Source organism: Opisthocomus hoazin, chromosome 8, assembly GCF_030867145.1.
Source record: "Opisthocomus hoazin isolate bOpiHoa1 chromosome 8, bOpiHoa1.hap1, whole genome shotgun sequence".
In the NCBI taxonomy this organism is placed as follows: domain Eukaryota; kingdom Metazoa; phylum Chordata; class Aves; order Opisthocomiformes; family Opisthocomidae; genus Opisthocomus; species Opisthocomus hoazin.
This window is the reverse complement of record NC_134421.1, coordinates 48,625,301-48,637,958: the sequence shown is the minus strand read 5'-3', so window position 1 is coordinate 48,637,958 and position 12,658 is coordinate 48,625,301. Positions and strand designations below refer to the sequence as shown.

The following is a 12,658-nucleotide window of genomic DNA, read 5'->3' as shown; positions in this document are numbered from 1 at the left end:
TTTTATTTAGCACTCCCGTGTCGTTGTACTATTATGAATATAGAACAGCTTTTTTCAATAAAAATTGCATTTGCAATGACAATTATACAAGGTTCAGCATGTCATTCCTTATGTCATGTGTAGCTGAAATTCTCATGGAGCAGCTGATCTGTTCAGTCAGTATAATTACCATTATGGGGAGAACAGCAGCAAAGCTACTGTTATAATTTTGAACTATGTCTAAGAACTCTCATATAATGCCCTTGTAGTTTGCAGCAAGGGTTTATAATTTGTCAAGGAGACGATCACAGCATCAATTTGTGAAAATCTCTTTTGAAGTGTAAACTATTTTTATTTCAGCACATGCTGCCTTTGAGACTTCGCTACCTGAAAGTACTTTGATCATTTTGTGTATGGCACATTTTCCTGTCTTATTCAGTGTTTAACTTGAGTTGACTCTTCCTATAGATAATGTCGAACATAGCTGGACCTGCTAAAAGCTGAGGCCAGAGACAACTAGCATTCTTCAGATGCATTTTATATAGCTTCCAATAAACAGCTTATAGAAATTTGCGTGCCTCCCTCACCTGTTTTCTTTCCTTCAAAAAAGATGGCCTTCCTTATACAGAATTCGTATTTTTTACTTATATTTTATACACATCCATTAACACACAGAATAATAAAATACTTTAGTTATTACTTCTCAGAAATGAATGGTTTTCCCCATTTAAATTTATTTCAAATCTGAATGGCTGAAGAGTAGTGGACTCTGCTAGTGCTGCTGTCATTGCCTAAGAGAAGTGATAGAAACTTACATGTAAATATATTTTTCAGCACAAGGGCATTACCTTGCTGTAGAGAAAAAAGGGGACTGGGTTAGAGATTAAAGCAGTAGATGGCTGTGAATCAAACAGGGCAGTATCTGTCATTATCCATAGATATTCATTTTTAAGGCAAGAAACAGATTGTAAAGATTTGAATTATTAGGTAGTTGTCTTTTAGCACATGATTTTTAAAAGTCTTTAGTAACTGAATATTCTTGGCTCCTTCTGCCAATCAGTTTTAATAAAAGGAATGAGATTAAATTCTATTAAAATCAGAGCACATAGTTACTGTGTAGTGTGCAATTGCTCAAAGACAAATTACAGTTGTCATCCCAATGTTTCTTTCTATCAGACTGCCAAAGGCTGAATAACTGTTAACTCCATAAAACAGAAGGTCAGGAGCAACTCAACAGTTTGCTGTTTTTTAAAGGACATTGACCGTTAACATAATCATTACATACAGGTTTCTAAAGGAAGGGTAGTATGTAAATACCCTCAAGGCTCAGAAGGATCTATCTGACTTAAAAAGAAGAACACTACAAACATTATTGAAATTGAGAAGGCAAGTGGAGAGAGTCATTGTACCTGGAGAGGACTTGATTAAAGCTCTTCATGCATGTTCATTTCACTGAACAAACAAAAATGAATGAGTTGCACAGCAGCATAGCACCTTCTTGGTCTCAGTTGTGCAACTAAATGGAAAGAAGAGGATATGGGCAAATATCCCTGCTTTCAATTTTGGAGTAGAGGTCTGGAAAAGAACCCCTAATTTTTAGATCCACGTACTGATACCTCTTTCATAAAGATACCCACATCCTCTCTTAGCAGCTGGGCTGAGTCAGTCTTTGTCACTGCTCTTCCCCTTTTCTACCCCCTGCTTCATCCATGTGAAGGCAATTTCAAGTCTTGTTTGCTCTATAGGTGTAGGAATCACCTTACAGTCAAAGTAGTTCCTAGTTTTTAGCATGCTAACCTGGTTCTATATCCGTAATGAAGGAGGGATAGTTCCCTCCTTCATTAGCATTTCATCAACTCCAGTTCCTCCTCGCCATATGATGCATTTTTAGGTAATTGTTTCGTACTTATTCAACCTAGGCTTTCATCACCTTGTCTCAGAGTTTTAGGCTCCTGTTCTTCATTTGTATCGTCTTAGGAGCCTTTCTTTATTAAACTTCTTGAAAATTGGTGACCAAAACAGTACAGTCATCCCCATGAGATGCCTTACACAGTACTAGTAGTACTATTATACCAGAAATGCTTAATCTAATATACTCAAGGAACACTTGTCTTTTCCTGTCTATATCATGCTTGTGGCGCACAGCCATTCTGTGAAAAGTTAGTTCAACCCAGTCTTCAGAGTTCTGATCATTTCCAGCTGACGAGTTCCCAGTTTACAGCAAATGTGCTCCCTCTTAAAGTATTAAATTTTGTTTCCCTCTCTCCTTCTTTGGAATCACCCAGTTCTTGTTACTGCACTTTGACCCTGCTGTCTATTGCCAGTGTTTTACAATGTTGTTGTCAGTCCACTCCTAATATTTATTCTGAAATCAATGGTGAAAATATTAAGGAAGCTCAGCCTGAAGATGGATGGATCATCAAGGATTCTTCAAGAAACCTTGCTTTGCTCTTTCTCAATGCTACCCATTGTCTTTCTTGTGAGGCAGCCTCTTTATCCAACACATAGTTTCTTTTTTAATCCTCATTTTCTTCAGCTTAACTGACAGTTTTCCAATGAGGCACAGTATCAAAATCTTTATTAAACTCAGAATAGATGAGATCTACTGAATTTCTTTTCCAAGAAAATATCACGTCAAGAAAAGCTACTGCACAAGTCTAGTACGACCTACCTTTGAAAATCTGTGTTACATTTTATGCTGTTTTCTGTTAATTTTGTGTCGTCAATTAGTCATTTCTTCAAAATTTGTTTTAAAGTTAATAAATGTCAACATCACTTTTCCCTTCTCCTTACCTGCTAGCGTTAGATTTGCTATTGTCATCTTCCAGTAACTCTCTAAATTTCAGACTTCTAAAATTATTAGATTTTTTTAAAAACATTTATTTCAAGTGCCAGTTTTCTCTCATTCTAGGATGTCAGTTATTCAAGTCCCTTCATTATGGAGCTCTTCTGTTTGCCATGTTTGTTACTTCTGAGTTTTGTTCCACAGAACAGAAAGTGCTGAGAACATTACTTCTTCCCCCTTTTGAAGAGAAATTAGAAGTGAGGGAAAGGATGAAAATACCAACTGAGTTGCCAGAACTAGAATACAAAAAATCATAAATTAGGTGCCATTGATTGGTAATTAAAAATTGAGACTTCTTTTCATATCTGCCTTTTTTATTCTGCTTTTACCTCTTCAAATTTGTTGTTTCATTTTTTTCCAGCTCTACATGAGCCAAAAGATTTCCTTTAAAAAAAAAATCTGTGATTGTCCCATGAAGGTAATTCCATTGAATACTATCATAAATCTTAAAGAACTGAAAACACTGTTATGTGACGCTCTTTATAAAATGAGAAGTTACAGACTGGGAGATATAAACTCTTAACTTTCTACAAATCTCGTAATTTCTCTATACATAGGTGATAATGGTAATTAATTTTTAAATTTTTTTTGTCCCTAGAACTTCAAATCCTGTTGAATTCTTGGAAAGCAATTATGGAAAGACTGGTTTCAACTTCATAATTAAAGCTAAATACCATTATTTATATAAAACTAGATTTATTTTTTAATCAGAAGAATATAGGATGTTCTCCCAAATGTCCACTCCTTACTTTTTCATGCAAGATTAATTCTGTGGAATTTGCAAAGACAATCCACCACAGTCAAATTTAAATTTTCTGTGGGTGGATTATCCCAGTTGCAGATTAACTCTAGAGAGTCAGTTCAGGTCTAGTAACGTATTGGCTCCGGGTTATTGATGTTTGTACTGCTTTTGATACAAGTCTACAAGCAATCTTGCTGGTTTCACATGTCAGTAAGTCTGAATTAGTGGGCCCTACTGGAGCAGAGTCAGCTCCACAGAGCTCAAATTATGATGTATCTATATTATCAAATTATTTTATGACCTGTTTTACTGCAGGGCTTCCCTGTTGTTGTGGTTTGACCCGGCAGCTGGCAGCTACATGCTAGACAGCCACTTGCTTGCCTCTCCCCTTCCCCCTCAGCAGGATGGGGGAGGAGAATCAACAAAAGGTAAAACTAGTGGGTTGAGATAAAGATAGTTTATTAAGACAACTAAGGAAATACTAATACTACTACTAATAATAGTAATAGTAATGAACATGCAAAATAAACTGTACACAATACAATTTTCTCACCACCCGATGACTGATTCGCAGCCAGTCCCCGAGCAGAAATGGCGGAATTTGGAGCTTGCGGATTTTGTGAATTTCATGGAACCCCCAAAAAAGACTGAACTCCCAGAAAGGTTCATACTCACAGAAAAGAGAGGAATAAATAAAGGGAGATTCCTGTCCCCTTGCCCAACCCCCATTTATAAACTGAGCATGACATCTATGGTATGGAATATTTCCATTGGCCAGCTTGGCTGTCTGTCTAGGTGTGCTGCCTCGCAGCTCCTGCATACTTGCTCTTCAGCTGAATATGGGAGAATGCAAAAAATCCTTGATTTCTTAGCAACAACTGAAACCATCAGTGTTATCAACATTATTCTTGTGCTAAATCCAAAACACAGCAGCTACTGGGAGGAAAATTATCCTAGCTGAAACCAGGACACCTATCCTTCCCTCTGCCTCAATATGAGTTCACTCCCAGGCTCTTGTTGGGAGTGAATCCATCAGATTCCTTGGCAAGAGAGCTGATACAGAGTAAAAGGTAGCTCATTTAGCCTCCATGCACTAGAACTGGATTTGGAAAGGAGCATGTAAGATTTAGGTTCCTCTGCACAAGGTGCAAACAGGCAATATTCCTTCAGAAACCAAAACTTGCTCAGGCCATGTGCTGCTGTGTGTGCAGGGCATCCTGGAAGGAGTGTTACAGCCATCAGTCGTCATGTTATCTCCCCTCCTGTGGGTCTTCTTCTGGCACGTGCATAGAAACTAATTACTTGATGGTCAGGCAGCTCCATTAGTAGACATCTTACACTTTCTCCAGGCTTGAACACTGGTAGCGTTAACATTATGTAGCACAACAGCGGAGTTGCCAGCGACCAGTGCAACCGTGCTGATGAAAATTAAAACCACTGCCAGATGCCTTACATGAAGGATCAAAATGCAGACTGGATGTTCTCTTGCAGTTTGGCATAAAATGAGCTTGACCAGCTTTCTAAGCTGCAGTATGACCGCAGAAGCCTCCAGCTCCACCTAGCCAGCTGGGTGAGGAGGTACATGTAGCGTGAGGAGGTTCACCCTGTAGGTGAACCTGGGGTGGAGGGACATGACGGTCCAAAGGAACAGCCCTTCTAAAGTGTCACACGGCTACTGGCCTGTTTTCCAGTGTCCCTGAAATTGGTCCATGGGAGATCCTCTGGCCTGGAGACAGGTTGGCTCTCCTGAGTGTCTTGGTCTGGATATGCTTGTATGAAGGAAAGGAGGAAGGGTGAAATATTGGGCGGGGAAAAACAGTAAGGGATATATGCTGTGCCACGGGGGCAAGACTGGCAGGCCAGAGACAGGTACCTCCCAGCTGCACCGCACTCGTACCCGAGGAGCAGAATCACCTCTTCAGTCAGCAGATTCCTGTGCTCAGCAAATGCCAATGAGAAATTAAATACACACATGTAACAGCTTACATTCTGGGGAGAAAAAGAAAGAGGTGAATTGTAAATTTATCTACAAGGATAAACTGTTTTCTGGAAAGCAAGCTGGAGTTAGGTTTTAGACACACTGATGTTAGGTTATAGCCATACTGATGGGCTCAAGAAAGGAGGAACGGGGAGAAGTTCTGACCTGTGTGACACAGGAGATCAGACTGGATGATCTGACAGTCCCTTCTGGCCCCAGGCTCCATCGGTCCGTGAAGCAGTCACCTTTTCATTTCAGTAGCATTTTATTTGGTTAGCTTAGCTCATTTAACAATATTTTCTTGGTACCTGTGTGACTCACGCATAACGCGTACTTGAGAAAGCATCCACTGTTCGCAAAGCCTGGCTTGCTTTTTCCTTTCAGCAGAATGTGAAGCTGAAAACAGATGATTGAAGGCTTTTTCTGTTTATTTTCTGAAAGATGTCAAGCAGCACATTTACTGACTCGACTCCTGCTGCAACTTGTTAGTTTGAGCAGTGTAAACACATCTTAACAACCCTTAGTAATTGTGGGGAGAAAGACATCATGAATATAATGAAAACTGACAGCACTGATTTCCATTCCTGTAATTTTTTTACGCTTATAAAAACAAGCACAGTATTTTGCTCAGATGTTTTGGAGATCCTAAAGCTTCCAGATAATACTTTATTGGTGCTCGTATTTCAAATATACTATTTGTTTGGTAAAAAAAAAGTTACTATTTTGTTCTTTTTCTCTCAAACATGGCCCCTTGTTTATACACTGGTGTAAACAGTGGTTATCGATAACACATATTTGCTGGATTTTGTAAAGAGAAGGGTCATTAGTTAGAGAGAAAAAAGACGAGCTGAGAATTTACAGGTGGAAATTGAAGCTTTAGATGTAGCCTAAGCAAAATGTAGGGAAGCATATACCATCCAAATGAAAATGCATTTTTTGATTTATTCTGTGAATAGGTAAAAGACAACAAAATTAGAGAGGTTTTCCAAGGATGCAAAGTGAGTGCAATTATGTGCCACCTTTTCTTATCAATAAGCCTTAGAGAAAAAGAATTATTCTTAAAAAATTGTCTAAAGCTGTATGAAGCATCGAGAGTAATTGTCATGGTTTTAGCTAGTAGTAAATAGTTTTGGAGTAAACAAGTAAATAGCACGGGGAATTTCATGGAAACTTGAAGCTGGAATTCACTGAGCCTAATCTATCCCACATTTTTAGTCATTCCTGCCATGAAACGTCATTCAGAAACTTGCCATACTTACCTCAAAGGGAAATTTACAGGTTTCGTCCTCTTTTTCCTCCTAAACACACTATTCCTATTGAAAAAAGTATTCCTGAACATTAGTCCCATAATGACTGAAATCCTTGAAATTTCTGGCTTAAATAACTTATCATGGCTGATTTATTTTCATGCCTCATCATCCCTGATCAGAAGTAGGTCTTCTCCTTCCCAAGCATTCCCACATTGCCTGTGTGAGAACACTTCTGATCCCCTCTTTCACCCTTGATTTTGTTAGGTTTATTGTGCCTTTCAAACAAACAAACAAAACCAGACTCTCCATTCATTGCCATTTCTGACTGAAATTCAGAATTCTCATACTTTCAATGCCATTTCCGATCAAAATTCATCTCTTCAATACAGATGACCAGGACTGCATTACCTTGGTGTGTTGCTCAATGGAAATAATACTTCCCTGAGAACATGTCACTCTTCACTGTGATCTCATCACAGTAGTGGTTCAGGATAATCTGACAGTTAGCTAGTAAAACTATGGTCTTTCTCCTGCTGTCCCTACTGATAATGATGTCCATTTGATAGCCATTTCTAGTCTGTTTTGAGCTTATTCCAGGTGTGGAATAAGTGAATTTAGTCCAATGCAAAAATGCAACATCAGATTCAATGTAAGTATTAGAGTTACATTCTCGCTAATTTAGAGGAGCCCTTCTAGGATATGATTTTTGACTAGTGTACAGCTTATTTAGTTGCATTAGGAATGAATGCAATTATGAATGCAATTATTTTGTTTACTTGATTAGTGGTAAGGTCTATGAAGATCAGGCTGAATTTGTAATAAAAAGAGTTGTTTACGCTGAAATCAGACGTGCCAGTCATGCTCGGTATTAAATCTCACTGGTTTTTTCCTAAGATTCGCTAGTGATACTGGTAGTGATGTATCAGCTGTATGAATAGTACTTGCTGTGTGTGCAAGAAGGGGAGGACACTGACCACTGGAGGAAACAGCAATTTCAGTCCAGGATAAGCGTAGAAACCACTGCTGAAGTCTGAATCCAATAGTAGTCTGTATAATATAACCTAAATAATAGGGGCTGGACTAATCCTTTCTAATTTCACTTGACATAATACATTAATACAGTTGTGGTTAGACTCCTATAATTGTTCCACAGTATCAAATTTGCAAATTTTCAGTACAGTATTAATAACCATGATCTTGACATAGCAAATGTAGTTTTGTGTCCTGGTGCATGTTTTGTGCTTGGTCCATGTTCATACAGTAACTCTCTTCAGTTAGATTGTGGTTTTGGAACTCATGGTATTTGAACGTGTCTGCTTATGTGATCTGTTTTAGTAAGAATTGATTTTTTTTTTGGTTGCTTTAGTAACTAATTTGTCTGCTTTGTTTTTTGCATGAAGAGAATGGGGTTTTGTAGTCACCTTTAAGTAGACGTTTGTTGGAGGTTCTAATCCAATATTTCTTCAAAAAGTGCATTAAAGGTACTATGCATCAGGGTGTTAGTCTTGAAGAACTGGACAAGGTCACCTGACTTTAAAATGTCTGAAAAGTTGTTTTGACTTGACAGAAATGTGAAGTGTTAAAAATATTTAGTACATGCAGTTTGATATTGTTACTGACACCAAGGAGATTATGTAAGTTTTTTAATTAATCTCCTAATGTTCTATGCCATGATGAATACAAAAAGTGGGAAAGAAATATCACCAGCATTTTATGCATATGAACATCTGTATTTGTCTGATTTACTATTCATGTGATCCATGAATATGCACAGAAGACACGAAAATAGGATTCCTGAGACCCTCGCTCACCTCATGTTATCAGCTTCATAAATCCACTGCAAACCTGGTTAATGTGACCATACTGTATATATGATTATACTGTACAGCATCATTTCTGTCCTGTGATTTTCGCTTAGGGACAAGAGCTTTGTTAGGTTAACAAGCTCAGATAGCTAATGTTGAAGTTATTCCTAATGAAACAGATTAAGTAGTTGGACAAATTGCTTTCACTGATATAAACTATGATTGTAAAAAATTTCAATTGGTCTCTTCCCTTACCGCACAGGACTCTGAGCAACCTGGTCTAGTGGAAGATGTCCCTGCTCATGGCAGGGAGGTTGGAACTAGATGATCTTTAAGGTCCCTTCCAACCCAAACCATTCTATGATTCTATGACTCTTCCTGGGATCTGGTCCTATGCATTTTTTTGTTTATTGAAAATTAAACTGAGTTTAATTGCCCTGTAATAGTTTTAGTTACATTTGGTTTACCATTGCTGTTTACATTCTTGTTGAAGTCTCATCTGTAGAATGAGGGATGTTCATGTCATTTGTAACTTTTCCATTTATCCTTGTTTTCTTTTATGTGGAGTTGCAGTAGATTTGTGTCAATTCTAACTTCTTTATTTATAGTTCTACTTTTCACTATGGTTCTGAAAAGAATGCAGATTCACTCTTGTTGCTGAGCAGCAGGTAGAAAATTAGTTATTTGAATAATTAGTTATTAGAAATTAGTTATTTAAATAATTATTGCACTTTTCTTGTTTTTAAATACACCTAACATGTACTGTCTTATTTAGATTAAACATTTGGAATTTTTGACTGCTGCAAAATGCATGAATCTTGCCGGTGACAGTAATGAGTCATCTAGCGAGAACAGCATTGTACGGACGGTACAATAACAAAAAAGGTCTCTGGTGTCTGCTGTCTTTGTGCGTCTGACCTTGAGGAGAATTAGAATTTGCTCGTTGCAGAAGTTGAGCATCTAATACATTGATGCACCTGTTAGTTCTCGCATATTAAATTGGATAATGTTTACAATGATCAGTGATTCTTTTGTGAATTAAATACTTTCTCTTTCTGGTGATCTGGACATTCAGCTGCACTTTCTTGTATTAAAGGATTGTCCTTAGCAAGTGAAATAGCTTATACTTCAAGAAATTGTAACTTTGAACCATTCCCATTTCTTTCTGGCATCGTTTTTTCTTACTATTGAGTCTTATTTCTAACTAAAGCAATTTTGATTTGCATTTTACGTTCATATAGAGACCATGAACCAAGCAACACCTGCTAGAAAACTGGAAGAGGTGCTTCACCTTGCAGAACTCTGTATCGAGGTATTGCAGCAAAATGAAGAACATCATTCAGAGGTAAGGCCGTCACTGCATTTGCTGTAGAGAATGGTTTGTTCCTAGATTTTTTCTCCCCTGATGCGAAGCAATTCTGTCAAGAAACATTTTAGCTTTACTTTCTGACATATGTTTAAGGTAGTTCACATTTACAGAGGAATAAGAGACTTGAAGCTTATGAAAAGTGAAGTGAAATAAAACTCTGCTTGAATGAACTGTAGGTTTGGAAATGAAGATTAAAGAGCATAAAATAGAGAAAGCATCTTTGTGCTGGAGGTGGTGAAATGGTATGGAAAACATTCATAGCCTTATACAGTTGTTCCTTCCAACTTTTCACCTCATTCAAAAGAGAAAGAAAATATAATTGAATGCTAATTTTCATCATGCAGTATGGATCTCGATTTTAACATAAAAATAATGATGGGTATAATAATCACATTCACATTGCTTTTCTGTTGATTGGAAAAGTACTGCTTTTAAACTTGCCATTTTTAAAATGGCATTATAAGATAGAAGAAATAAAATGGAACAATTTCATGTTTCTTACTCTCAAGCCTTTTGCTTCATGATACCAAAACCATAATATTTAGAATATTTGTAATTATAGCATCTTTTCTATCGAGGAACTACAAAAATAAACTTGACCAGGTACACACAATTGTATATATTATTAACATTTAATTAATAAATATAGTTTTCTAAGGATCAGGAAATTGTTTTAAAAATGTTATCAAAAAACTTAATAAATATTTTTGAGGAAAATATGCAAAGAGATAAACATGATTTAGTATATGTAGTTATAAATATGATAATTCAAAACATCTGATTTTATATCACACTATAGAATCTAGTTTTTAGCTTACACCTGTCATGTGTGAACTTGTTATAGATGTTTTATCTTATACTGAAGAAACAGCTGTTTCAATGATTTGAAATTAATTCCCTGGAGGTCCCGTTCTACACTACTGTTGCCACCCTGTTACTCTGTAATGATTACTTAATAAAATGTATATATTGTCTTTATCTTTTGAGGCACTGCATTACTGTAAGCATATTAAAATTCTGTGGAAAAGAACACAGAAGAAACAGATCAGGTGATACATGTATGATTAAACATCTCTTTCAAATATTACTTTCTGTAGTACTTATTTGCAGTCAGAAATGTGGTATTTTTCAGAAGGGTAAATATGTTGCTTGTGCCTTCGAAAAATCAGTTCAGCAAAAGGTTTCAGTCTACCCTAAGACAGCTTGAAAAGAGTAAACATAATTTTAAGATTACTTTCTCCTTCCTTCATTTCATGTAATAAATGTTCAATTTTACTGAAATTTATAGAGCATGCAGATTTTCAATATTAAAATATATCTGACAAAAAGATCACAAAATTATGCATTCCCTACTGAAAATGAATGGTGATTTCACATCATAATGTTACATAAATGTTCAGTGTTTGATGACGCAGTTGATGAAAAGGGTCAGTAATCTCTAAAATAGTATATCACATGTTTTAATGCTGGATTTATTTTTTTTTTAATTCATAACACTTCCAAATTTTTGGGATTCCCAAAGGGAAGAGAGGTATGTGATCCATGATGAACTAATCATTATTTTTCACCGTTTGTAGCATGGAACTGTGCACTGAATGTGTAGCATAAATTGTTCTGGTGATTTCTGGTGTGGTATTGCCACATTTGTCTGTGTTTCTAGAATCTAAGGACTTCAGTCTTCCTTTAATATGGTCAATGTTTTTGTTCTCTTAGAATGTGTCACCAATTGCTAATTGCCTTCAGCCTGTTTTCGTATTATCCATAATGACTGCACAACTATCTGTAGTGTTTGTTTTTCTGTTCTTCTTCCTTGCTGCCTAAGCAATGATGGGTAGTTCCTGAGAGGATCAGAAGAATTTCTGTCTGGGTTCAAAATGTCATTTGCAAAGGGGAAGAGGGTGGAAAGAAAATGAGCTGATTTTCTGGTTTAGGTTTTGCTTTGTTTGTTTTGAGTTTTTGGCAATATTTTCTGGAAGGAGTTTTGCTTCCCTAACAGGAACACCTGCCAATGCCTGTATACATTTATTTTCTTCTTTCTTTATTTCTTTGCTTTTAGTTATTTTCTGAGGTAAGGAGTCTATGCTTTAATGAGCTCCCATTCAAACAGAATTTACTAGTGAGGAACCTCTGCTAGTTTGAGAAAAAATACTCCATTTCAAACTCTTGCCAAAATTTTTGAATCCTCATCTGTCAACTCTTGCTGGGGCAATCCCAAGCACAAATACAGGCTGGGCAGAAAATGCATTGAGAGCATCCCTGAGAAGAAGGACTTGGGGGTGCTGGTTGACGAGAAGCTCAACATGTCCCGGCAATGTGCAGTCACAGCCCAGGAGGTCAACCATGTCCCAGGCTGTATCAAAAGAAGCATGGCCAGCAGGGTGAGAGAGGGGATTCTGTCCCTCTACTCTGCTCTGGTGACACCCTACCAGGAGTCCTGCATCCAGCTCTGGAGGCCCCAGCACAGGAAAGACATGCAGCTTTTGGAGTGAGTCCAGAGGAGGGCCACAAAGATGATCAGAGGGCTGGAACACCTCTCCTGTGAGGAAAGGCTGAGAGAGTTGGTGGTGTTCAGCCCAGAGAAGAGAAAGCTGTGGCGAGACCTTATAGCAGCCTTCCAGTGCCTGAAGGGGGCCTACAGGAAAGGTGGAGAGGGACTTTTGGCAAGCACATGGAGTGACAAGACAAGGCGT

The 12,658-nt window shown here is 37.5% G+C and overlaps 1 protein-coding gene across 4 annotated transcripts in view; it reads left to right on the top strand.

Annotated features, from left to right (window-relative positions):
• The window catches only part of CADPS2 (calcium dependent secretion activator 2), a 325,438-nt gene that overhangs the window by 247,464 nt on the left and 65,316 nt on the right, over positions 1–12,658 (top strand). For all 4 annotated transcript variants that reach the window (XM_075428325.1, XM_075428323.1, XM_075428324.1 and 1 more), the window contains one exon: positions 9,841–9,944. In XM_075428325.1, the coding sequence (XP_075284440.1) occupies positions 9,841–9,944 (104 nt within the window). The remainder of the gene's footprint in view (positions 1–9,840; positions 9,945–12,658) is intronic.